This window comes from Cricetulus griseus, chromosome 2 (assembly GCF_003668045.3).
Source record: "Cricetulus griseus strain 17A/GY chromosome 2, alternate assembly CriGri-PICRH-1.0, whole genome shotgun sequence".
NCBI classification, from domain to species: domain Eukaryota; kingdom Metazoa; phylum Chordata; class Mammalia; order Rodentia; family Cricetidae; genus Cricetulus; species Cricetulus griseus.
Genome location: NC_048595.1, coordinates 397,031,831 through 397,058,862, shown reverse-complemented (window position 1 = coordinate 397,058,862; position 27,032 = coordinate 397,031,831). Strand labels below are relative to the sequence as shown.

General features: G+C 48.2%; 1 protein-coding gene across 3 annotated transcripts; it reads left to right on the top strand.

Moving 5' to 3' along the window:
- On the top strand, positions 1-22,818 carry Pou6f1 (POU class 6 homeobox 1). 3 transcript variants are annotated; one of them, XM_027396599.2, is made up of 11 exons: positions 1-267; positions 5,324-5,416; positions 7,163-7,358; positions 13,510-13,631; positions 14,780-15,005; positions 15,523-15,773; positions 16,330-16,458; positions 17,080-17,283; positions 19,969-20,110; positions 20,860-21,028; positions 21,729-22,818. In XM_027396599.2, exons 2-11 carry the CDS (start codon positions 5,369-5,371, stop codon positions 22,072-22,074), a joined length of 1,833 nt encoding a protein of 610 aa, XP_027252400.1. In that variant the 5' UTR covers positions 1-267; positions 5,324-5,368; the 3' UTR covers positions 22,075-22,818. The 3 variants fall into 3 exon arrangements, with proteins under 3 accessions (XP_027252400.1, XP_027252399.1, XP_027252397.1); XM_027396598.2 differs by having other exon boundaries at positions 15,520-15,773; XM_027396596.2 differs by having other exon boundaries at positions 5,260-5,416; positions 15,520-15,773.
- Positions 22,819-27,032: the final 4,214 nt, after the last annotated feature.

The following is a 27,032-nucleotide window of genomic DNA, read 5'->3' as shown; positions in this document are numbered from 1 at the left end:
GGACTGCACCTGGCCGCCCCCGCCCCGGCGTCCCGGCCCGCAACTGGCCCGCCACCCACCGCCGCTCTGCTCACCCAGCCCCGCCGGGGGCCGGGGGGCGGCGGGTCCCGAGTGGCTCCGGGCCGAGCGAGCCGGGCCGAGCCGCTCCGGCTTCTTTGTCTGCGGGCGGCCGCCTCGGCCGCGGCCCCCTGGCCCGGGCTGGGACATGAGTGTCTAGACCGTGGCTGCTGGGCAGCCGGGGAGCGGGAGGCTGGGCTTCGGGCTCCGGTGAGTAGCGGGGTCCGGGGCGGGGGCTTTGCACGGAGGGGGAGGGGCCGGGCAGGGGAGGTTTCGGATTTGGTTAATATGCAATGCCCGTAATTAGCATAATTTATATATTTATGATAAAGAGAGAAAAAGGCGCGGGGCCGGGGCGGCGGGCTGCGGCCCGGGAGGCGGGAGCTATGGGAGCGGACAGCCGCGCGCTGCCCACCTGGGGCCGCAGACCCCGGGCCGCGCCCTGGTCCCCAGTCCCCCGCGGACACCGGTGGAGGGGCGGCCGCTAGGTGGACGCCCTGCCCTAGAGCCGGGGTGGGGTGTCGGAAAGAGGCGATCAGAGCCCTGGAGACCCGGACACTTGGGTTCCCCGGAGACCTGTCGCCACTCCTCCCGAGAAAGGGCTGGTGGGACTCTGGGGTAGAGACCTCGCTGTTGCTGGAAGGCTGGGGGAGTGGTGGGAGGGTCACCGTCGATCAGAGCGTGAGCACTTCATAAATATTTAATGACAGTATTAGTATTAATAATGTCATAAAATGGGCCCCATGTGTCCTCCCGGGACATTTGCACCAGGCAAGGCCGAGGGATCTCCAGAGTGACTTCTAACCCATTTTAGCGCTGAGATCGCACCCTCGGCTGGGATGGGAAGCCTAAAACCTTTACAGATAGTCTGCGGCTGGGCAGGAGGAAATAAAAGCTTGTCAAGAAGCCTCGCTAGGCCAAGCACAGGAAGCTCCTAGTGGAGATGGAGAAACTGTAGCCGTTTTGCTCTTTCTAATTCCTTGTTCTTGAAGTAGAAGGTTGATCCCCCAGTTGATTCCTTCTGTCACTTTGGCAATCCACGACAGTCAATAATGACTGGCAAAAGGCACTCTGGGTATAGTGGCATGTGTTCCGTTTTGATTGAACTTGGTGTTCAGGATGATGTCTCTGTGACCTGGGACCTCTTTACATATGTACAGGAGTACTACATTGATTTCCTTCATTGGTTCTATAAAAATAACCAGCAAGTGCCACACTGAGACAAAGCCTCACCTGTCCTGGAGTGAGCAAATGGATCATATACACAAAAACAAATCAGATAATGCCAGGGAGGGAGGGAAGGAAGGAAGGAAGGAGGGAGGGAGGGAGGGAGAGAGAGAGAGAGAAGCGATTTTCTCTTTTCTTCCTTGAGGCACTACCTGGCAACTAAGAAAAATGAGTCTGTGGTGCACTGTAGCCCCAGCAGCAGGGGTGATAAAGCGGGAAGATCAAGGATTTACATAGTGAGACTGTCAAAAACCAAAGACAAACAAAAGCCCCAATCCGAACACCAACTTCAATAAACACAAAGCAAAAAGAGGTGCTGGCTAGATGGCTTAGCAGGTAAGGAAAGGCCTTTGCTGCCAAGCCAGCCGCTGGATGTTTGATCCCTGAACCTCGCGTGGTAGAAGCAGAGAGCTGACTCCAGCAAGTTGTCTTCACACATAAGCTGTGGCACTCAGGCTCTGGCATAGATATGCATACACAGACCAAGTAAAAGATGTCAAAAAACGAAGATAGAAGATAAAACAGCAGCAACAACAAAGGAAGCAAAGAAGCTGGACTGTGGTGGCTCGTGCCTTTAATTTCAGCACTTGGCAGAGGCAGGCAGATCTCTGAGTTCAAGGCCAGCCAAGTCTATTAAGTCAGGACTATATATAGACACCCTGTCTTAAAAAACAAACAACAACAATAAAAAAAATAGCCGGGTGGTGCACACCTTTAGTTCCAGCACTTGGGAGGCAGATCTCTGTGAGTTCAAGACCAGCCTGGTCTACAAGGACTAGTTCCAGGACAGGCTCCAAAGCTACACAGAGAAACCCTGTCTCCAAAAAGCCAAAACAAAACAAAACAACAAAAACCCTCAAAACAAAACAAACAAAAAGGAAAGAAAGTCTGGAGATACAGCTCAGTAGTAGAGAATTGCATCTGTACAAATCACACACACTTGAAAGAGCTCACACACACACACACACACACACACACACACCCTAATGATGGAAAGGAGAAAGTTCGTATCACAAATTAGAAGATATTTGCCCTAGCATGCACAAGGGCAAATTTAAACGACGGGAATAAAAATTTAAGAAATAAGAAATTTCTTTTCTAAGGGTTCTCTGCTTCAAGGGGAAAAAAAGCTGGGTATGGTGGTGTACATTTTTAATCCCAGCACTGGGGAAACAGAGGCAAGCTGACCTCTGAGTTCAAGGCCAGCTTGGTCTACATAGTGGGTTCCAGGACTGCCAGGGCTATGCAGAGAAACCCTGTCAAGAGAGAGACAGAGACAGAAACAGAGAGAAGAAAAAGAGGAGGAGGAGGAGGAGGAGGAGGAGGAGGAGGAGAAGAAGAAGAAGAAGAAGAAGAAGAAGAAGAAGAAGAAGAAGAAGAAGAAGAAGAAATTTGACATAAACTCATATTCCTCTTCCAGGACTTTAATTGCTATGCCATTATAATATTAGTACTTGGGCTGTGACTCAGTGGTAGAGTACATACTTAACATGCACGGGGCCCTGGGTCCAATTTCCTGTTCCATCAGTAAACAAGTAAATAAAATAATAATAGTAATTGTTTACATTTTATACTATTTTTTAAAAATATTTTATTTATTTATTATGTGTACAACATTCTGCTTCCATGTATATCTGCACACCAGAAGAGAGCATCGGATCTCATAATGGATGGTTGTGAGCCATCATGTGGTTGCTGGGAATTGAACTCAAGACCTCTGGAAGAGCAGCCAGTGCTCTTAACCACTGAGCCATCTCTCCAGCCCCCATTTCATACTATTTTATGCTTTGAAACATTTTGTATGCATGCTTTATTTCAGTTAAAGTAATAGCAATAATAGTACTGGGGATGTAATTCAGTTGGGGTAGTGCTTGGCCTAGAGTACACGGAACCCTGTGTTCCATTCCCAAGACCCCATTAACTAACTATGTGCACCTGTAACTGCAGCGCTTGGGACTGGGAGGCAGGAGGAGAATGAGTTCAAGGTCATCTTCAGTTTTGTAGGGAGTTCCAGGCCAGCCTGGAATACATGCAACCTTGTCTCAACAAATAAACAAAACTCATATAGTATCTGCATGCTAGGCCCTATTGTAAATGCCTTACATAAATATTAACAATTTAAAGCTGGACATAGTGGCACAAGAGTATAGCGATCACTTGATTGGCCTAGCTGCACAGAGAAACCATATTCAAAAAAAAAAAGTTATCATGGGGGGGATGTTGGAGAGATGGCCCAACAGTTGAGAATACTTGCTGCTCTAACAGAGGACCCATGTTCCATTCCCAGTTGCCACATGGCAGTTTCCTGCTGCCTGTAAGTCTTCAAAGTAGGAAAATCCATAGAGAAAGCAGCTAAGTGGTTCCAAGGGGCTGGGAGGTAGCAGTGCCAGCAGAGTTTCTACTATGGATGTAAAATTTCCTTTTAGGTCATTGAAAATGTTCTTGAACTAGAAGTGCTGATGATTGCACAACATCATGAATGTACAAAATTCCACTGAAATTTATACTTTAAAATCATTAAAGTGGTGGCCCACACCTTTAATCCCAGCCCTCGGGAGTCAGAGACAGGTGGCTCTCTGAAGTTCTAGGCTAGCCTGGTCTACTTAGTGAGTTCCAGTCCAGCTAAGGCTACCTTGTGAGACCCTTTCTCAAAATAGTTGGGTATTCAGCTCAGTGATGAGCATTTTCTAGTACACGCCATGCCTTGAGTTCAATCTCCCGAATCACAGAAAGGGAGGTGAATAATACGATAAAATGATTAACCTGGTGAGTTCTCAGCCATGTGCATTTATGCTTGTTGGGGCTCCTGTAACAACGCATACTAAATCTGGGAGCCAGTTAACAATAGAAGTTCACTGATCGCATGGCAGGAGGCTGGGAAAGCCCAGGTCAAGTTGTCCAGTGCACCTGTTTCCTCTTGATGGGAAGACTGCCTCACTGATCTCACCTTCTGGACACTCACACTTCTTCCATCAGCCACCTCGGGGCTGAAGATTCCAACAGATGAACTCAGACCATAGCAGAATTTTACCTCAGTTTATAAAAAGTTTGTGGGGCTTTGGATATAGCCCAGTGGTAGAACACTTGACTAGTATGCTCAAGGCCCTGGATTCAGTCCCCAGGATGATAAAAAAAAAAAAAAAATCTTGCAGGAGTAAAAAGTAAAGAAAGGAAAAGAAAAGTAAGATAAGGGTATAGAACAATGTTTCCTCAAGTATGACATGGTGACAATAACAGCCCCCAGTCCTCAGAGTCAAGATGAGTAATATGTCAGTGTCATATAAAACGCTCATCCTACAGCAGGTACCCAAACTAAGTGTCAATTATCTTTTCTCCTACACAAATGTCTAACCTGTTTGCCTACTTTTAAAAAATCTGGCTCAAATCTGACAGCCTGTCCTCACTTGGGGTTCGCCCACTCTTGCACCCTGTACCTGGTAGGCCATGCCACCATTGGGAACATATTGCCTCCTGTGTACAGGACAACATGGTCTTTGGGCTGTCACTACAGAATCTCTTGAGAGGTGATTCTGTGGAATCTGCCACCAAATCAGAGGCTCCAAGGGCTGTCTGTTGGAGAGGTCTAGGAAGCGGTGTTTTTAGGACTACTTTGGAGTGTGAGAGCACTGGGTTAAATTCTTTCTGCTGTCTCTTCAAGAAGCCTGCCCAGAGAAACACTGATGTCCTGAGCCCTCCTCTCACCTTCGCCTAAGGTGCTTAGTGTCTCTTAGCTCCAGCTTGGGCTCTTCTGGTGTCTCATCACCTATTGGACTGGGGAACCCCAGGGACAGATGCCCACCCTCTCTTTTCTTTGACTTCCTAAATACAGATCTTCTGGGTCTTCCTGGGTGTGGGTTCTCCTGGGATGCTAGGGAGAGTCTTTAAAATTCGTAGTGTCTTGCTTTGTTTCCTTCTCTGTGTTCTTGGCAGAGCCTGCCCTCTCTTCTCCTACCATTCTATTTCTGAATTTTCTAGATAGTCTGGAAATTCCAAAGCTGTGCCACACCAGCCTTTGCTTTCCTACTCCTATCTTACCCAGGATGCACTAGGTGTGGGCTGGCACCCACCCCACCCTGCAGTGACCATGGATCCTGGAGCTGGCTCTGACTCATCTCTGACTGTGAATGAGCAGGTATCTTCTGGGGTGAGAAGTGGGGGTGGTGAGGTTAAGGGATAAAGACATAATGGGACCTCTCATTGTCTGTCTCTTATTAAAGTTTATGGTCACTTCACCTGTCCAAAGAGACTATCAGTAGGGTTTCTCAGGGGCTGGGTTTGGGATTTTAAGTTGCAACTTGGAAATTGAAATTAAACTGTACTGGGGGCTGGAGAGACAGTTCTGCAGTTAAAAGCATTGGCTGCTCACAAGCATCTATAACTCCAGTTCCAGAGGATCTAATGCCCCCTTCTGGCCTCTGAGGGCAATGCATGCATGTAGTGTGGACATGCACACATATAGGCAAAACACCCATACACATAAAATAAAAAGTAAGATCTCAAAAAAAAAAAATGTTGACATACACAAATACCTGTATGTGTTTGAGCAGATGATTTGGTTTTCTTTAAGCTTCTATAAATTTTCTGTGATTTCTGAAATGACTATGCCTTAAAAGAAGACACATCAGCATCCTTTGACATGAAATCATAGTGAAATCCTTCATGGGTCAAAGCTGGGTCTGCCAAAGGAACCTGCTTTGGTATAGTCATTCCTCTTGATGGGTCCCCCATGCCTTTTCTGGCACAGTCTATGGCCTCAGCCAGTTCTTCCAGGGCATACTGTTGAAGTTGTTCCAGGCAAGAGTGGCTGACACAAAGCTTTTTCATGGATGGGGTTAATTTGTGATTCTTAAGGGCCAGGATGGTGCAGCTCAGTGATGGTATAAAGAACTCTGTGCCAGATGTTTGAGTAGGGACTCATGGGAGGTGCCCTCACCATTTGAGGAAGTCTGAAATGGAAAAGAGGGCCATGAAGTACTTGGAACAGCAGGTCAGGGTGAGGCAGGAGAAACTGCATTTTGGTGATTCTTGACCCTTCTTTGGGGAAATTAGCTTGCATGGTATCCCATGGTATCCCATGGTATTAGCTTCTGGTATCCCGAGTTTAGAAATTACTCAATGGTTGGAGAGATGTCTCAGTGGGTAAAGCATTTGCAGCCTAAGACAGCTCAAGTTAGAGCCCCAGAACCCATGTAAGCATGTGGTGCTGTGTCTCTGTAACCTCAGCCCTCCTCACATGAGACCAGAGAACTCCTGGAGGCTGAAGGGAGTACGTAGCCTGCCAGGAGGAAGAGCCTTGCCTCAGCCAGGTGAAAGAGCATTCCTGAAAGGTGCATGAGCACTGCAGCAAGCATATGTACATGCACACACATGAGCATGCACACACACATATGCTGTTAATGAAGAAAAACGGTCTCAAGTTGCAGAGCACTGTGGAGCACTCACTTTCCATGCTCCCCCATGCTCCCCCTCTGGGAACCTCCAGGTGGTCTCTAAGGGAAGTTAGGACAGATTTCTTCTGGGTCCTCATCCTCAGTTATTATGAGAGTTATCTCAGTATCTAAGAGGATGCTATTGTGAGCTTGAAGGCCAAACCATTTCCCACTTCCTGAGCTAGGTCCAAGATGGAGAACACACAGAAGTAAGTACCTCCTAACGGTTTAGCTCTATGGGACTTTTCTTTCTGCCTCCAAGGTCTGCTTGCTTCTAGAAGCTCCTTGTTGGGAATCAGAGACAGTAGTAGCCTGGCCCAAATCCTGGCATTCTTAGAGGATTCTCTGGATAAAAGCTCTGCATCCTGAATCCAACCCCATCACTCTCTTAGTCTTACCCAGAGTTCCAGCCCCTTTCCCTAGAACTGTCCCCTGTCCTCTACTTGCAGGTCATTGTGATGTCAGGCCATGAGACCATCCGAGTGTTGGAAGTTGGAGTGGATGCACCGCTCCCAGCCGAGGAGGAGAGCAAAGGACTGGAGAGTGTGGCTGCTGATGTCTCCCGGAGTGGAGGCCCTGCTGAAGCTAGTGAACCTGCTGGTGAAGCTGGGCCACGAGACCCAGATCCTTCCGCAGAAGCAACTGGTATGAGGCTATTGCTCTAATCCACTGTTGCTCTCACATGTCCCTTGTGGGCCCAGGTGGCATTAGGGTCTTCCTGCCCACTTGGTAGCCTCTGGCCACAGTCCATAATTCTGGCCAGCTTCCAGGAATAGCCTGCTCTCCTTGCATCTGGAATTGGGTTTCTTTGCAGTCACACCCATGCCAGAGTTGAGATGGCTCAGAGTGAAGATTGATTGGCATGTTTGGCCTAGAGAAGGTCCTAGGTCCATGCCAGACTGTCAAGCCAGAGCAGAATAAACTGGTCTCAGGATCCCGCCAGCTTTCTAGCCCAATCCCTTTGGTAGCAGAGCTGGGAGATCCCGGGAGCATGAGGATGGCAGAGCATGTTGTCTCCCTCAAGCTAAGGAAGCAGATTAGGTGATACCTGCCGATGTCTGCTTCCCTCGGCTGGGTTTAGAGGTGACCTCGGGGATGAGGTAGAATCGTTTGGCCTGCAGCAGATGGAGAGCCAAAGCGGTTACAGGGACTGAGCTGCCAGCCCAGGCACTGCTTTAGCTATGGAGAGCCTTCCCCTACTTTCTTCACCAACACCTTGCAAGACAGCTGTTGCATTTTGTAAAGATCCTTGGACCTCCTTGCCACTTCCACTGAGTACCACAAGCCATCTTTGCCAGCCTTCTGCCTTTCTTTTTCTTTCTTCTTCTTTTTTTTTTTTAATTCTCTGACAGTCTTATACCTGTATATACTTAACTTTTACCTTCTCTCTGCTACTAAAACCCTTCTTCTACTTGGTTGTCTGTTTTTTGTTTTTGTTTTTGTTTTTGAGACAGAGTTTCTCTGTGTAACAACCCTAGCTGTCTTAGAACTGGCTCTGTAGACCAGGCTGTCCTCAGACTCAGAGATTTGCCTGTCTGTCTCCCAAAAGCTGGAATTAAAGGTGTGTGCCACCACCACCCGGCTTTTTTTTTTTTTTAACCCACTAAGTTTAACTATAGTTGTTTGCATGAAGATATGTGAAGTTACTGGAATGCAGGTGACTTACTAGTGGCTTTACCATGCAAGGTACTTCCCCAGTACTTATTAGTGGCCCGTAATTCCTCAGTAAGAGGTGGGTTGAACCCCTTGCCCATGCATGATGTAGTAGTGATAGGCCTGGTCTTGTGAAGATCTTGTGCAGGTAACCATAGCTGCAGTTAGTCTCTAAGTGCATGTCATGTCCAGAAAAACATAGAACTCTCTACTCTCTGGCTCTTCCATTCCAGCCTCCTCTTCTGAGCTATTCCCTAAGCCTTTGGGGGGGTTGATACAAATGTCTCAGTTAGGGCTGATACAAATGTCTCAGTTAGAGCTGATACAAATGTCTCAGTTAGGGCTGATACAAATGTCTCAGTTAGGGCTGACTAGTTCTCAGTCACTTACTCTTCATGGTTTGACCAGCCGTGGGTCTCTGGACTAGCCACCACCCACTGCAAAAAGAAGTTTCTCTGCTGGAGAGTGAGAAGTCAGAGAAGTCACTAATGTCATGACTGGTAGTTAGGTCCCATATCCTGATGTCCTTCTGTTGCTCCTCATCTTTCCCTAGTCTGGGCATCAGTGTGCAGGTTCTTGGCAGCCTAGTGACATCACTTACTATTCCCTCTTCTGAGGGACAGAAAAACAAAAAGTTGCCAGGCATTGGTGGCACACGCCTTTAATCCCAGCACTCAGGAGGCAGAGGCAGGCGGATCTCTGTACGTTGGAGGCCAGCCTGGTGTACACAGAGAGTTCCAGGACAACCTTTAAAGCAATACTGAGAAGCCCTGTCTCAAAAAAAAAAAAAAAAAAAAAAAAAGGAAGGAAGGAAGGAAGGAAGGAAGGAAGGAAGGAAGAGGAAAAGCACCCCCCCCACACACATAGCCTAGGAAACTGCTCCAGTATGGAGGCCAGGATGACCCCACCTGTTTCTGAAGGAAAGTGCTTCACAGATGGGGCAGGACAGACAAGAACTTTGTCCCTGCCACCCTGTGGACTCAACAGAGCCATGTGGAATGAACTCCTTTTCAGAAAAGTTCAGGGAGTTTCTTGGGTTTATCCACAGTGCCCCTTTTGCCCCTTTGCTTGTTTTCTTGACTCCATTTTTTTCCCCCGGTGTCAGAATTCTCCCCTTACTCAAATATGCTCTCAGAAATTGACCTTAAATCAACTGCTCACAGTGTAGCACAATTAGAGCAGTGAGCATCTTCTGATAAAAGGCTTCCTTCAGGGGCAGGAAACATGGCTCAGAGGTTAAGAGCACTGGCTGCTTTCCCAGAAGTCCTGAGTTTAATTCCCAGTAACCACATGGTGGCTCACAACCATCTATAAAGAGATCTAGTCCTCCCTTCTGGTATGCAAGCAGAACACTGTATACAGAATAAATAAATAAACCTTAAAAAAAGGCTTTCTCCAACTGAAGGAGTTTGAGCTGGGGCAGTCAGGTGATGGAGGTAAAGCAGCTGTCAGTGGAGCCTGGGACTTTCTGTAGCTGCAGTATTCAGAAGGAACCACTCCACAAGCCCACATCCTAGGAAACCTAGAGTGAAAAGAATCTAGTGGTTCATGTCACTCTAACTACGTAGTTCTTGTCACACACTTGTATATTTATTCTTGTGCCACTGGAGGGTAGACTCTGGAATATGAGACAAACTCCCATGTTCTTTCATGTGTCTGTTTTTTTTTTCTATCAAAAAACTTTTAGATTTATGTGTTTGGGTGTTTTGCCTGCATGTGTATACAAGCACCACATGTGTGCCTGGAACTATCAGAGGTCAGAAGAGGACATTAGATCTGGAACTGGAGTTACAGATGGTTAGCAATACAAAGCCTTCATGTAGATGTTGGGAACCGAACCAGGGTCCTGTGCAAGTGCAGCCAGTACTCTTAACAGCTGAGCCATCTCTCCATCCCTTGGTGTACCCATTTCCTATACTGACATGGTCTCAGACCTTTGCTTCTGACTTGGGCCACTCTTAACTATTTTTTAGTCTCATAAACAGTACTTCTCTGAGTGTTTATATGGATCTTTCTTTTTTTATAGCATAGTGCATTAAAATTCTTCCCAAGAAAAATTACTTGTTGAAGTTGAGTGTTGTGTCACATGACCATAGTGCCAGCACTGAGGAGGCTGAGGCAGAAAGAGTGCTATGAGTCTGAGACCAGCTTGGGCTAGTTAGTAAGTTACAGGACAGCTTGGGCTATAGTGTGAGACCTTGTCTCAGGAAAAAAAAAAATCACTGTTGACGTAGAAGGAAATTATTACATGAAAAAGTTTAAAAGGTCACTCAATAGCAGTAATAAGAGAAAGAGGCTGGGCATGGTGGCGCATGCCTTTAATCCAAGCACTCAGGAAGCAAAGGCAGGAGGATCTCTGGGTTTGAGGCTATTACGGTGTGAATAGCAAGCTCCAGGACAGCCAGGTCTGCATAGAGAGACTCAGTCTAAAACCAAAGAACAAAGAACAAAGGAGGAGGAGAAGGAGGAACACTGGTTTTAAAGTCCTGCTCAACTGGTAAGTCAGAAGCACAGTGAAAAGGGACTGAGCCTGTGGCTCGCTGGTGCAGTGCTTCTTTAGCCTGCAAGAGGTTCTGGGTTCAATCCCCCACACCACATACAACTGGGTGTGGTCACCCACCATTGTAATCCCAGCAGAGGGGAGGTGGAGTCTCAACAAGTAAAAAGAAAAGTACAGTGGTAAAGGTAGAGCCAGGTATTTGGCTAGGCCTATTATCCCTGCCCTTGGGCACTAGGCAGGGCTAAGGCAAGAGGACTGCTAAGGAGTCAAGGCTAGCCTGAGTTCAAAACCAGCCCGGGCTACAGAGCAAGACCTAGTCTCAAGGGAAAAGACAAAAACTAACTGATCTAAACTGGGTGTTTTTCAATTTTCCTATATTCAGATCATCCAGACTGCCCTGGTTTTCCCGGACAGTTAACGACGTGGCTTCCCTTCACAGAAGAGAGAATCCTGACACTTGATTTTCTTTTCCTGGTTTATAAGGCCTGAGTCATATGTGTGTCTCCAGTTCTTTCAACTTTTTTGGGTTTATTATTAGGTTCTGGGAACAGTTATAGGCTTAGGCTAAGCTGATTTCAAAACAAAAACAAAATCCCCCAAACATAAAAAAGCATAGGCGGGGCTGGAGAGATGGCTCAGAGGTTAAGAGCACTGACTGCTCTTCCAGAGGTCCTGAGTTCAATTCCCAGAAACCACATGGTGGCTCACAGTCATCCCTTATGAGGTCTGGTGCCCTCTTCTGGTGTGCAGGTATATATGGAAGCAGAATGTTGTATACATAATAAATAAATAAAACATTTAAAAAAAAGCATAGGCTGGGACTGCAAGGCTAGACAGGACCCTTGAGGTCACCTACCAGTGCAGCCCACTCTGCTGGGCACTGTATTCCAATGGAGTTTTATGGCAGTGTTGGGAAGGGGAAGAGAGACTGATTAACTGATTGATTGGTTGACTGATTGATTGATTACTGGTGTCTATTATTAACTTTTTAATTCAGGCCTGGGCCTAGAAATATAGCCCAGCAGGGCATATTAAGAAGCCATGCCAGCTGGGCGTTGGTGGTGGACGCCTTTAATCCCAGCACTCAGTAGACAGAGGCAGGCGGATTGCTGTGAGTTTGAGGCCAGCCTGGTCTCCAGAGCAAGTGCCAGGATAGGCTCCAAAGCTACACAGCTCCAAAACTGTCTCAAAAAATAAAAAATAAAAAAAAAGAAGCCATGCCTTGGGCTAGAGAGATGGCTCAGTGGTTAAGAGCACTGACTGTTCTTCCAGAGGTCCTGAGTTCAATTCCCAGCAACCACATGGTGGCTCACAACCACCTTGAATGAGATCTGGTGCCCTCTACTGGCATGCAAGCACAAGTCTGTATACATAATAAATAAACTAAAAAATCTAAAAAAAAAAAAAAAAAAAAAAAAAAGAAGCCATGCCTCGAGGTTGGTGGCACACACCTTTAATACCAGCACTAGGGAGATAGAGGCAGGCAGAGCTCTGTGAATTTGAGGCCAGCCTGATCTACAGAGCCAGTTCCAGGACAGCCAGGGCTACACAGAGAAACTCTGCCTCAAAACCAAAACAAAACTAAATAAACAAACAAAACATCCATCACTCAATAACTAGATTCTACTTTTTACTATTTGCTTGCTTGCTTGCTTATTTGGCTATCTATTATCGATATGTCTATCAAATATCTATCCATCTATCATCTGTCTATCTATCCATTCATCTATCATCTGTCTATCCATTCATCTATCATCTCTCTGTCTGCCTATCTATCTGTCTGTCTGTCTGTCTGTCTGTCTGTCTATCTATCTATCTATCTACCTATCTATCTATTTTGCAGTGCTGGGGATTGAACCAAGCAAGCAGCCTACCATCATACTGCCTTAGATTTTTATTGTTGCTGGCTTGTGAAATTACAGTCTTTATCCCACTGTTGTGTGGCTGTGATGAGATTTCCTGGCATGGCGCCCCAATTCCTGAACTGGACAAGCTAGAGGCGATGAATGTTCATGGAACATTCTTTTGGAAACTCATAAAAACTGCCTTTTTGTGACTAAAAACTTTACAGAATAGTGGAGAAAAGCTGAGTGGCCTGAGGAGCCACTGTGACCCTACAGTGTGACGATAATATGCCCAGTTTTCAGGGATTTTGCACTTACAGGACTTGCCCCTTCCCTAACCTATAAATAGGTGGCCTGGTTGGGACAAGGAACAGTTCAGTTGCTGGCTGAGCCCAGGACAGTAACTTTTTTCCTCTCAGCTCTAGTTCCACCCCAACATACCCATACCTTCCCCACCCTGCCCCACCCCACCCTGACATACATTTGCTTCAGGCTCCTGGCTGCTATGTGACAGACCACAGTGTCTTACAGAGCCAGGAAATGATGAGCTGGAATCCAGCTGAGAAGAGCCCAACATTTCCTTCCACTAGATGTAGGATGAGAGTTCCTACCTTCCATGTATGGCCCAGAGCTCTCCAGCCTTCTAGTGATTACTACCAGCATTTTGGAAGGTGCCCCATGGGCCAGGGAAGGCTACCAGCTGGCTCTAAATTATATGCAGTCAAGATGTTCTACTCAGTCACCCTTCCACGCACATCAGGCTCATTCTCATCCTTCTTCCTTTCAATTTCACCTGAAGTGAAGTCGCTGCCCGGGATCCCTCCGAGTCCTGCCCCAGCCATTGCCACCTTCAGCCAAGCCCCAAGCCAGCCTCAAGCGTCACAGACCCTGACACCGCTGGCCGTACAAGCTGCCCCCCAGGTAAGGGCCACATCAGGGAGCCTGATAGAGGGCAGTGGGCAGGAGCAAGCCCCGGGTGGCCATGGGGTTGGGAACTGCATGAGGCAGGGCAGGAAAGAGGATGTGGTTTGAGGGAGGGAATCTCCCAGTAGGTATCCCTAGGCTGCCCCTGGCCCACATCAGGCCCATTCCCAGATCAGGAAAAAGGATGTGTGCTTGCTGGACAGCTTCCCTGGGTCCAGAGCCCGCTGGGGTTAATTCTTTCCTGGGAGAATTTGTGCTTATCTAATGATGTGAGCACCCTCATCAATCAGCCCCACCCCAGCAGAAGAGTTAATGAATTGTGCAGTCTTCAGTTAAGTTATAAGACCTCCCAACCAAAGAAAAGCTGCCTGTAGAATCCCACAGGCCAGCAGAGCCTGGGTGACATCTGCTCATGCACTGACCTCCAAGGCTTTTGGCCAGGGTGTCCTCCTCTCAAACATTTTGGAGGCCTTTGTGGGCCCTTGACCACTTATTAGCAGCATCTGGTCCCCTGTGCCCTGGCCACAAACCAGTGGATGCACCAAATGGCCAGCTTTGAAAACTCACATACAAGTGACATTATAGACCGAGCAAGTTGTACTTAGGGATTTAGAAATACACACACACACACACACACACACACACACACACACACACGATACATACATATATGATATATATCAACAATTAATGAAAAAAGAGGCCATATGAAAGAGAGTAAGGAGGGGCATATTGGAGACTTTAGAGGGAAAAAGAAGAATGGGGAAATAATGTAGTTATATTATAATCTCAAAAGTAAATGAAATAATAAAAAGGAACAAACACTGTACAAGCAAGTGCGTCTTGGGGAAGGTTTGAGAGGCAGAAAAACCATGGGGTAGAGGAGGCCTGTGCACCCTGACCTGCCCTGGAGGCAGGGCCGGGTCTTTTCCTGGGTGAATTCTCTGCAGGCTGTAGTGTGGTCCAGACACCCACAGGTTAGGCCTTCAGCTGGGGCTTTTCTTGCTTTCCTCTGGCCTTTGCCCCACTGCCCTCAGAATGCTTGCTTATGCTCAGCTGGGTCCAAGAGACCCCTCGTTTGCGCTGTGGATGTTGATTTTTTTTTATTTTTTCTTTTCTTTTTGAAATCTCGTTTGCTTTTGCAGGTCTTGACTCAGGAAAACTTAGCCACAGTTCTGACAGGAGTTGTGGTTCCGGCAGGGGCGGTTACTCAACCTCTTCTTATCCCCATCAGTATTGCAGGTCAAGTGTCTGGGCAGCAGGGGCTGGCCGTGTGGACAATTCCTACAGCAGCCGTGGCTGCCCTCCCTGGACTGGCCGCTGCTTCTCCCACAGGGGCAGTCTTCAAGCCACCTTTAGCTGGGCTCCAAGGTAACGGCAACTCTCCCCAGGACTGCACCAGGCCCCCACCACCCTACACTGCCACCCCTGCACTCGTACTTACCATGTTGGACTCAGAGCCTGCAGCCCACCCAGGGCAACAACTCTGGATTCTGGATCCAGTATCATAGGCACCCAGCCACAGAGCCTCTGCACCGCCTCGGGACTCTAGGCCAGGACACCAGGCTGGCCAGCAGGCCTGCCTTCCTTCAGCCAGCTGCCTGAGACTGTCCCCTCCCCACACCAGCATCCACCCCATGACCAGCAAGAAGGACTGCAAGAAGAGTCAACATCTGGTTCTCGAACCTACATGTCTACTGACCCAAGGGAGGGGGGATGAGAGATGTTGGCCTGTGCCAGCCCTTCAAGAGTCAAGGGAATTGCAGCTGCCCCATGCCCACTGCCCCCAGTGCCCTGTCATTTTTGTGCCAGATCCCTTGGGACTGGAGCCGTGCTGGGTCGTGGCTAGACACTTGAGCACCTCTGTCTCTGCCTTGCTCCGTAGCAGCTGCCGTGCTGAACACCACCCTCCCGACACCTGTACAAGCTGCCACACCAGTCCAGGCTTCCTCGCCCGCCCAGCCCCGGCCACCAGCTCAGCCCCAGACGCTGTTCCAGACCCAGCCGCTGCTACAGACCACGCCTGCCATACTCCCACAGCCCACTGCTGCCACTGTCGCTGCTCCCACCCCAAAGCCAGTGGACACCACCCCGCAGATCACCGTCCAGCCTGCAGGCTTCGCGTTTAGCCCAGGGATCGTAAGCTGCTGCCCTCACCCAGGGCTCCGAGGGATGGACCAAAGCTTGGGCCAAGGGTGGAACTTCCCCCACAGTGGAGGACCAGACCCTTGAATACAACCGTTTCCAACATATCAGCAAAGATGGGCTCTCCTTACACCTGTCAGCCTGTCCTACCCAGACTAAAGCAAGCAACGGATGGGAGAAATGCTCCAAACGGGAACCACTGGACCAGCCTTGGGGGTGGGATCACAGGAGCACCACAGCTTCATGCTGGCAGCTGTCCTGTCCAGTGTGGCTCTTGGTTTGGGAGTAGAGATGTCAGGCATGACTTGGAGCACTTTGTCCCTGTAGTCTGGCCATCTCCCTTCTCAGACTTAGTTGGAAAAAGTAGTTAGTGGGAGTCACATTCTGTGACTGTGGCCTCCCCTTGTACTTGTCCTCCTACCTTGAATATTCAGCCAGTGCACAAAGGGCCTGCAGCCCATACTCACCACTCAATACCCTCAGCCCTCTTTCTTCTCTCCGGTCTTTCTTGCCTCTTGGCCTCTGAGCAAGGCTCTTCCTCTACCTACAGATCAGTGCTGCCTCCCTCGGGGGACAGACCCAGATCCTGGGTTCCCTCACTACCGCTCCAGTCATTACCAACGCCATTCCCAGCATGCCAGGGATCAGCAGTCAGATCCTCACCAATGCTCAGGGACAGGCAAGTGGTCAAAGCCAGGGCTGAGGGGTAGGGGTTGTGGGACAGCTGGCTAGGAAGGGATAAGGACTTGGCCTTAGGTCATGTCACAGAAATTCACATAGGGCATGGGGCTGCTGTTCATAACTTCTGTGGCAGCTCTCCACTAACATGGAGTCCAGGTGGGGTATAGTCACCACTCTACCCTGGCAGTGTTAATTCTAGCTGGGGGATTTTATTCACATAGTACCTGCTTTATGGGCAGGCCTCATGCTAGGTGCTTTTTTTTCACGTATTAACTCACTTGGTTTTGAGTAGAAACCTATCAGGGGATCTTTTGTTTTATGGGCAAGGAGGGTGAAATTCAGAAAAACTAAACCCCACAGCTAACATGTAGCAGACTAGCAAAGAGCTTACAGTTCTCTGATACACAAAAAAGCCTTTGCCTGCCCCACCACAGCTCCAGGGACAAAGCAAAGAAAGGAACCCCATGGGTGTGAGTTCTTTACTCTGTTGAGGAAGCAGAGGCCAGAATACTTAAGCCGAGTTAGTCTCTTTGCCTGCAACTATAGGGATCTGAATTGGTGGTCCTGGATGCCCACCCCCACCCCTCATACTCGGGGACCATACTTTATTTTCTCCCAGGTTATTGGAGCACTTCCGTGGGTAGTGAACTCGGCTAGTGTGGCCACACCAGCACCAGCCCAGAGCCTGCAGGTTCAAGCTGTGACTCCCCAACTCTTGTTGAATGCCCAGGGCCAGGTGATCGCAACCCTAGCCAGCAGCCCCCTGCCTCAACCTATGGCTGTCCGGAAGCCAAACACACCGGAGTCCCCTGCTAAGAGTGAGGTACCAGGGCTGGGGGTGTGGATGGGTATGGGAAGGGGAGACTATCTAGCATGGCTACTTCCCTCTGAAACTTCGGGGAGAACAAGGCACCTTTCAAAAGTGAGGAGCTCCCTACCCCCAACAGAAGGCTTATTGAGTTCACACATACTCCACCCAGGGAAACAGCACCCATTCTCAGCCCACCAGCTACCATGGCATGTATCTGTGCCCACAGAGGTCAGAGATGGTGGGAAGTAAAGTAAGCAGAGAAGACTGGACACTGAGCATCCTTTGTGAGAACAAATGACTAGAAAAGCCCACCACCACACACCGGGCACTTTGACTCTTACTTGTTACCATTCTAGAAGAGATTTTGAGTGCCTATTATATTCCCAATGCTAAGGATACAAAGATGGCTGAGATGCGTTTGCTAGCCTTAGGTAGCTCAGTGTTGGAGGTGTCAGCATTGAGAAGACTTCAAGGAAGGCATGAATAAGGGGCTGTGATACCCCACAAATGAAGCCCTAACAACCTGGTGTCAGGACAGCTCCAGAGAGGAAGGATGAGTTGGATAGAGTGTGTGCTATCTCTGGGAACTGGAGCAAGCATGGCAGACAGAGCACAGTTCTCAGATTTGTGTACTGGGGTCTCCTGCAGGGCGCCACGGGGTTGAGTTTCTTTTTCAGTAGATTTGAAGTGAGACCCAAGGATATTCTGAGTTCCCAGATGACACTTAGGCCCATGATTGTCTAATACTATATGTTGCTTCCAAGAAGCTTTTAAATAACCCTTTACCTCATCCAGAAGAGAGTGGCTAAGAGAATTCCTGCTTCTGCTGGGAGGTGGTGCACATACCTTTAATCCTAGCACTTGTGAGGCAGAGGCAGGCAAATCCTTGAGTTTGAGGTCAGCCTAGTCTACAAAGTGAGTTCCAGGACAGCCAGGACTGCACAAAGAAATCCAGTCTCAAAAAGCAAAAACAAAAAGAAAAAAAAGACTTAAGTTTGGGGGCTGGAGAGATGACTGAGTGGTTAAGAGCACTGGCTCTTCTTCCAGAGGACCTGGGTTCAATTCCCAGCACCCATATGGCAGCCCAAAACTGTCTGTAACTCCAGTTCCAGGGGAGCTGATGCCTTCACACAGACATACATGCAGGCAAGACATCAATGCACAGAAAGGAAAGAAGGAAGGAAGGAAAGAAGGAAGGAAGAGATTAAAAGAATTCCTACTTCTGTCATGTGTGGTGGTGCACATCTGTAATCTTGGCCAGCCTGGTCTATATAGGGAGTTCAGTTCCAGCTTGGATTATGAGATCCTGCCTCAAAAAACAAAATAAACAAGCAAACAAGAAAACCTCTTCAGAAGTTTATGAATATTATACCAAGGAGCTGGCGTTGTCACTCTGGGATACAATCACAGACAGGTCGTTCTGATGGTTGTTACAGAGAACGCTGCTGCCGGGCATCAAGGGCTGACAGATGTCCATCTTAGAAAAGCCCCCGACCTGGGTGGAGTCAAGGATTTGCTGCTGTGTGGCTTGGACTCTGTGACCTGTCCCGTAGTAGGCAGTTTTTCCTTTTTTCTCAGTGGTGCTGGGGATTGAACCCAGGGTCTTGCTCATACCAAGTACAGCATCAGCGTGCTGTTCTCTCAGCCCTGGTAGTTGTAGAGAAAGACTAAAGTCAGATCCTGAGGACTAAGGGACAGGTTTGAGAGCTAGCAGGAGGCAGAATCCAAGGAACAGAAAATCCAGGAAAAACCTGGGTTTCTTAAAAGCTTATGGTTTTTTGTTTGTTTGTTTGTTTGTTTTTATTTTGAGACAGGGTTTCGCTGTATAGCTCTGGCCATCCTGCAACTTGTTATGTAAACCAGGCTGGCCTCAAACTGAGAGATCTGCCTGCCTCTGCCTTCTGAGTGCTGGGATTAAAGATGTACACCACACCCAGCTGTTTTTGTTTTAAAGTCATACTAATAATGCTAATTTCAGATATTTGTAGTTTTTCCTGATCATAAATAAGATCTATAACTTCCATTAACATTGCAACATTATGTGTCATATAAAAAGTAAAAATCAGACTTTTTATATGACACATTATATGACATTATGTGTCATATAAAAAGTAAAAATCAGTGGTTCAAGCGCTTGTTGTGCATGTCTGAGGACTGGAGTTCGGATCCCAGGCACCAGGTAAATGTTGGGTGAGTGTGATAGTCCATGTGTAATTCCAGCACTCAGAAGGCAGAGGCAGAGGATCCCAGAAACACTAGCCAGCCACATCAGTGAGTTCTGGATACAATTGAGAGAGACCGCTTCAGTGAATAAGGTGGAAACCTCAATGTCAGCCTCAGGTCTCCACACTCACATGGCACACATATATGCCTCCTACATGCATAACACAGACACATGAGAGAAAAAAATAGGAATCAAGGCAGGTGTGGCGATACACACTAGTAACCCCAACATTTGGAAGGTGGAGGCAGGGGGATTATAAATTCAAGGTCATCCTTGGACACAGAAACAGATCAAACCCTTTTATTGTTAATGTTAATAGGCAACTTATAGTTCTTCTTTTTGATAAGCACAGGTGGGAATGTCTGGCTAGGTAAGGATTTCATGTGCATTTCTGTTGTAGTGCTGGTCTGCCCAGGGATTGTGATCCCCTTGAGTTAGACAAGGGTCATGGGGCTGTGTCTCTTCTCTCATAGATGCAGCCTATCCAGCCGACACCAGCTGTACCCCAGCCTGCCGTGGTCATCACCAGCCCGGCCCCAGGAGTCAAGCCATCTGCTTCGGCTCCCATCCCAATCACCTGCTCCGAGACCCCTACCGTCAGTCAGTTGGTATCAAGTAAGTGATTCTTAGAAGAAGAATGTGGATCTGGGGTTCTTGGCATGTACCTCTAGTCCCAGATACTCAAGAGGCTGAGACAAGAGGAGTCTCAGAGCCCAGGAATTGAGGGCCAGCTTAATGAGACCTGGTCTCAATAAGTCCATAAATTCCCTGTGTCCAAAAGGAAAGAGTAGAGGCTCAAAATGGAAAGAGGGTAACTTTCAATTCTGTTTTACATTAATTTATTTGTTTGGGATTAGGAGTGGGGCATGAGTATCTACTGTGTGAGTGTGGGTCCCAGGGATTGAACTCAGGTCCTCAGGCTGAGTGACAGGTGTCTTTACCCACCGAGTCTCTTGCCCTCTACCAAGAGATGGCTTTTTTATGCCCTTTCCTGTTGAGGTGACTGTGAGCATAATGAAAGTGGAGGCTGTTAAGCCTCCTGTCTGGTTACATTGTGCCATTACCTGGCTCAGTGTGATCTGTCACCCAGTTCTGAGGAACATAGATGGCCGACAGTTGTGCCTGGGACCCGAGTAGTAAGCGTGGGAGAGTTAGACCTGGGATAACTTAAAAATAGACCACCTCGGTAGGTCGTTCTAGAGCCCTTTCCTGCAAGTCCTGCTTGTCTGGGGGATACGGTGATGAGAGTCTTTTGATATGTGTCCTCGTGCCTTTTACTATACCAGTCTAGACTCCTGGGCCAGATAAGCAGTGTGACTCTCTCATCTTCACGCTCTCATCCCTGGGCCTTCCCTCTGTCCTAGAGCCGCACAATCCAAGTTTGGATGAGGATGGGATCAACTTAGAAGAGATCCGGGAGTTTGCCAAGAACTTTAAGATCCGGAGGCTCTCCTTGGGTCTCACACAGACCCAGGTGGGTCAGGCTTTGACTGCAACAGAAGGCCCAGCCTACAGTCAATCAGCCATTTGCCGGTAAGTGTGACTACCCCAGAATAAAGCCAGGGCCTGCTGCTCCATGCCATAGCCAACTCTCATGGGAATCTGGGTATCCAGTCCTTTTCCTTGTTTCCCCTCATGCTGTCTCCGTCCAGATGAGGAAGACTGTCATATGGAGGACATGGACCTTTGGAGTAGCCAAAGACTGACCGGGGCCTTCTAAAGTTTAGATAGACTCCAATCCTGAGTATGTAGATGTCCACCTGAGGGAGGCCATTGAAGAATCCTAACAGGAAAGGGTTATCACTTTTAAAATTGGTCCGTCTTGGCCCTCAGCTAGGGGTATCCCAGTGTGCTCCTGGTTGTCTTGCCTCCCATGTCTGCCAGGTCCACTCAGCTTGAAGGCTCAGCAGGCCTTGTTGTGATGCTGCCATGGGAGCATAGTGAGAGGAGAGTGGCCTTCGTCTCCGGAGGCCATTCAAGATGAGTCCCCAAAGGACTTCCAGTTATTTGGGGGTGAAAGCTCTAGTCAAGTTAGAGCACACTTGTCATTTACCTGCCTAGCAGAGGCTGTGGGCATAGTCTCCTCCTTGAGGCCTAGGATATGGAAAGTCTGAGGAACCTGGGCTTTGAGGGGCCAGGAGAGTGGGAACACTGAGTAGGAGGGGAGCTGCCCCTGTGAGGGATGCTTTTCCCTTGTGGGAAGAGATAGCTACAGTGTCTGTGCTGCCTCCAGGTTTGAGAAATTGGACATCACACCCAAGAGCGCCCAGAAGCTGAAGCCGGTGCTGGAGAAGTGGTTGAATGAGGCAGAGCTCCGGAACCAGGAAGGGCAGCAGAATTTGATGGAGTTTGTGGGTGGTGAGCCCTCCAAGAAACGCAAGCGGCGCACTTCCTTCACGCCGCAGGCCATAGAGGCTCTCAATGCCTACTTTGAGAAGAACCCGCTGCCCACTGGCCAGGAGATCACCGAGATCGCTAAGGAGCTCAACTATGACCGTGAGGTGGTTCGAGTCTGGTTCTGTAACCGACGCCAGACACTCAAAAACACCAGCAAGCTGAATGTCTTTCAGATCCCTTAGGGCTTCGTCTTGGCCCTTGTTCCAGCACTTTCTACTCTTCCCACAGCAGCCAGCTGTCATCACTGCAGTGACAGTACCATGTGCAGCTGTGCTTGCCCTAGGTCATGAGACCTCCACCTGTGCATGTGTGTCAATGCCTGCCTCTTCTGCCCACATATGTCACACCCTGGGGAGGCCCAAGGGGCTGCATGAGAGCCCTAGGCTCTGGGCTGGGCACATGGAAGGAGGGCATTTGTGGTGTCTTTTTGAAAAGCACTTTGACAACATGGTTTCTGAAGGGTGAATTCTGGTTGGGAACCAGCTGTCTTTGGGGCGGGGCTATAGGAACTCTTGGGGAGCACTGTGCATTAGCTCTTGTGTTTGGTGGTACTTTCCACCCCTTCCCCCTAGCTCCTCTGTGGTTGTACCAGTATGACAACTCACCAAGTGGGACCTCAGCCTCACACTGCCCTCCTTTACATTTTACACGGGCACATTGAAACCCTTAAAGGACCAAGGAGATGAAATTCAGAAAGGTGTGACTCACTGTCTGCCTTGACCTCGAGGGCAGAAGGTCCCCAAAGCTGTGAGGTCAGATGCTGTGAGGTCCCTACTGTGGTCCTGGGGGTAGTGGGATTGCACTAATGCAGAACCTTTTCCTCTGCAAACCAAGTTGGAAGGGAAGCAACAGCAAACTCCCCCATCCTGGAGAGTCTTAGGTCTGTTGCAGGTCTGGAACTTAGTAAATAAGGTCATCTGTCCAGATTTTAATCTGATCTTCATCATGGCTGTCTCCCAAGCAAAGCACTCTAGAGAGCTGTCGGCTTGGGAGCATTTCCACTGCCAGCCTCTTCTGGCAGCTGCAGGGGCTCCCATACCGACTTTCTCTCTCTCATGCCCATACCCATCTCAGTCTAGCACTGAGGTCTCTTTAGAGGAGCAAATTGAATAATAAGCCAGACAGCAAGGAGCTGGAGTGGGGAGGAAGACAATACCCAGAAAGATGACGGTCCAGGAAGACCTCTAGTTGAAGCTGACTTGCCTCTAGTTTTCTTTGTAACTTTAAGTCTTGGATGTTGGAGTCCTCTCACTTTGCAGACCAAGTCTGTGTGAGAAGCCCCTCCCCACCCCCTCTGCAATGCTCCTCTGAGCCAAGAGTGCCCCAGGTTGGGATGGACTTCGCCTCTGTAGGTGATGGCACGCTGGAGGCCGGCATCATATCCAAGCCACTAAGTGAACTTCAAGCCACAAGGAGGCTGGCCAGTCCTTTCTCTTACTTGTGTTGACTGGGAAATGTAGCTCAGTGGTCAAAAACTTAGCATGTGCAAGGCTCCAGGTTCAGTTTTAGCATGGAGGGGGAACAAAATTAGTATTAAGTTTCAGGAAGCCAGGAAAAGGTTAAAATGTTTGCTTGAATGACCCCAGACTTGTCATGTAGACTGTCCCTAACAGGTTACAAGCTGCAGGGGCCAACCATTTCACTACGTTTTGGTTTAGTTTGTGGTTTTGTTGTTGTTTTTTGTTTGTTTTGTTTTTATTCGAGACAGGGTTTCTCTGTATTGCTTTGGAGGTTGTCCTGGAACTCGCTCTGTAGATCAGGCTGGCCTAGAGCTCACAGAGATCCGCCTGCCTCTGCCTCCCGAGTGCTGGGATTAAAGATGTGTGCCACCAATGCCTGGCCCATTGTTTTGTTTTTTGAGATAGGCTCTCATTTAGCCCAGGCTGACTTCAAACTTGTAGTTGAAAATGATCTTGAACTCCTGATCCTCCTATCTCCACCTCCCAACTGCTGGGATTATAGTCATGTGTCACGGTGCCTGGCTCTTCTCTACTCTTAGCCTTACAGAGCCTGTTCTTTAGTCTATGTCCACCCTGTACCTCATGTTATCTGCCCTGAGGAAATGACAGCCAAACAAGGACACATTACCTTCTCTGCTGGTCACAGTGCAGAGACACTGGGGCCTAGCTTCCTCTCCTGCACTCTGTTCCCTTTCCTGGTGACTGCTAGTCCCTCTTGGGTCCTGCAGTTACCAGTGTGGAGGACCTTCTGATAGCTCTGACAGTGAGATAAGGACAGTTGTGTGCTGAATCAACACACACACACACACACACACACACACACACACACACACACACACACACTTCACTGCATTCAAATCAACCAAACATGCTGGAGTCTGTGAATAAGGAGGCAGGTGGGCAGCTTTCCTGACTCTGCTGCCCAGAATAGAATGTTCCCAGAGGAGGAAGCTCCCTCTAGATTGTAATTGTCAGCCTGCTTCCATGGGCTGGGAAGTCAGGAGTGGTGCTTATATCCTGGAACTTACAAAGTGATTCACTTGAGAAATTATATGCAGCTTTTCTTGCTCAAAACCTGCACTCAGGAGTGCTGTTTTGTTTTGTTTTGTTTCATTTCGGTTTTGTTTGTTTGTTTGTTTGTTTGCTTTTGTGTGGGGTGACATGTAATATGGAGTGTGGCCATGCTGTGGGCAAGCAAGAGGATACCATCTGTTGTGTGGCATGATAGGAAAAAAAAAATCACGAACCACTGATCTAAATTAAGCCTGGCCATGCTTTCTCAACCCATCCTTGATCTAACTCTGTCTTCCCGAGGCTGGGCTACACATTTTTCTTCTGTGTAGAAAAGCAGCGTTGGTCATTCAGGAAAACTGTACAAGAGTCCAGATGCTTACAGGTTAGGTTTCTCAAATAGGGGCATACAAGGTATGCTTAAGTATACTCAAAGTATAGTTCACTTTGGCCCATAAACTCTGCCTCTGCTCCCCCCAATCTGAGCCACTGACCTACAAAGCAGTTTTTGGGTTTGGGGAGCATTAGACTCTAAAAAACAGTTAATAATTTTATTTTGAAAGCACCTTCCTGGACCTAAGCCAGGCCCAATGACTTTGCTCTGAAAGATAGATTGGGCAGAAGTCGGTTAACTGTATGGTTGGTTAGTTTTAAGTGACAGGAAGCTAGGACTGTCTATGACCTGCTGAATCATCTGGCCCTTTGACCCTGAGCTAACTGTGGCATTTTATCCAAGCAAAGTCCAGAGAAGAAACTGGTCACATGAACTTAAACGTACTTGAGTTTGGAATGAGAAAGCCTGTGACATGTTTGTGTTCTTGAAAATCCAGTCACCTTCCTATGCCCAGGATTCCCTTCTGCCTCCTAGGCCAGTTTCTGGCATTGATGTCCTGAGGGTCTCCCAGCAAGGGGCACCGCCCCTGGAAGCTGGGAGGAGAACAGAGGAGAAGCACTTGATGTAGTTGTGTGAATAAACAGTATTTTTTTCTTTTGTATTGCTCTGTCTACTTTCTTACTTCCCAAATGTAAGGGAGCCAGTGTCAGGCTGCATCAGATCTGCCTTTGCTGTTGAAGGCTTGCCTAGTGAACCCGCAGAGGGTACAGGTCAGCGCCCGGTTCCCATGTCAGGTCATCCTGCTTGGGCCTTCCCTCTGGGGCTGGGGGTGTGCAGGGCTGATGGGGCATTACCCCTTTTCTCCTAAACTATCCTTCTGGTACTTAGGGTCCCAGAGTCCCCTACTCAGCCTGCCTTTTTCTTTTCTTCCCAGTGACAGCTTGTTCAGTTGGTGTGTACACTTCCAGTTTATAGTCTAGGTTGCAACAAAATCCCTCATCTTGAGCAAATTTTAATAAGTGAAAGATTCTGCTTATAGTTTTGGAGCCTGGGGGCAGGGTCTACCTGGAAGGAGCCTGGTGTCTATCGGTGAGGGCTTCTTCCTCATAGATGGGCATCTTTACATGTGGTAGAGGGAAACATGCTCCCTCAGACATCTTTTCAAAGGGCTCTCTACCCTCATGATTTAATCATATCCATAATAATAACTTGATTTATACAGCTCTTTATTAAGATGGGGCTGTGTACTAAGTGGCTCTTATTTTGTTCTTTCCCAAGCCTGCAAATGTTCAGGACATGCCTGCCTCTGAGTTTAAAGCTAGGAGAGTACAAATGCCAAGAGGACTTCTCTTGACCCATCCACCTTCTAGGAGTGGTATTCTCCCTCGATGCCCTCACCCCACCTACCTGGTGTGGATGAGTCTGAACATTGTAATCTAGATCGGCAAGAACACAAGATTACCCCAAGGCTTGGGATGAGAGGAAGTTTTCGGTACCCTCAAACAGTGGGACACCAGCACTTACGTTAGCATAGACCTCAAACCTCGATCAGATATTTAGTATTAACTAGCCACACGAGCTGTGGGATCAGTAAATGACCAAGCACAAAATCACTTCCCGATAATCTGGATAATTGCCATATGGACTGGTAAACATGATCCTTCCCTTTGCCTTCAAGGAAATAATGAAGTCTGAGACCCTGGCTTTGGGAGCACAGGCATAAGGATTCTACTTAGCTGGAAGCTTTGAACTGTGAAACTTGGGAGTAAATGGAGTCTGAGTGGAGACAGACCACACTAGGAGATTCTTGGGATCTGAGAGCGCTGGCTCAGACCAGTTGAGAGTGGTTTCTGGCAGTTGGCCCAGGAAGATTTTAGACTTTAGAGGAAGGGGGTATATATGTACACGACTGCAATTTTATTACCACACTTGAGAAGGTCATTGCTCTGCAGATGGTTTTGAAGGGATTTTTTTTTTTTTTTAATGCACTTGAGAAGTGCCTGGTTTGGAGATTGGAGAAGAGAGGAGAAGGCCAAGATTGCTTTGAACTTCAGGGCAGTGGAAACCTGATTAGTTCTTTTTCAGCCATAAGGTCCTTATAGAAGCTCTTTAGGAAAGCTGGAGCTGTATGAGGCTGAGGGTCAGTTCTTAAAAAGTCTCCTGGGGTTAGATCTTCTTCCTGTACCTGGAGGAAAATGCCAGGGATTGACCCAAGAACCCAGAAATGCTGATTGACCGGAATGATTGAGTGAGAAGGGAAGCCTGATCCACGAGGCCTGAGTCCTTAGTCCTTACATCTCTGAGATAACTGATTGATCTCAAGACAGCTACAAGG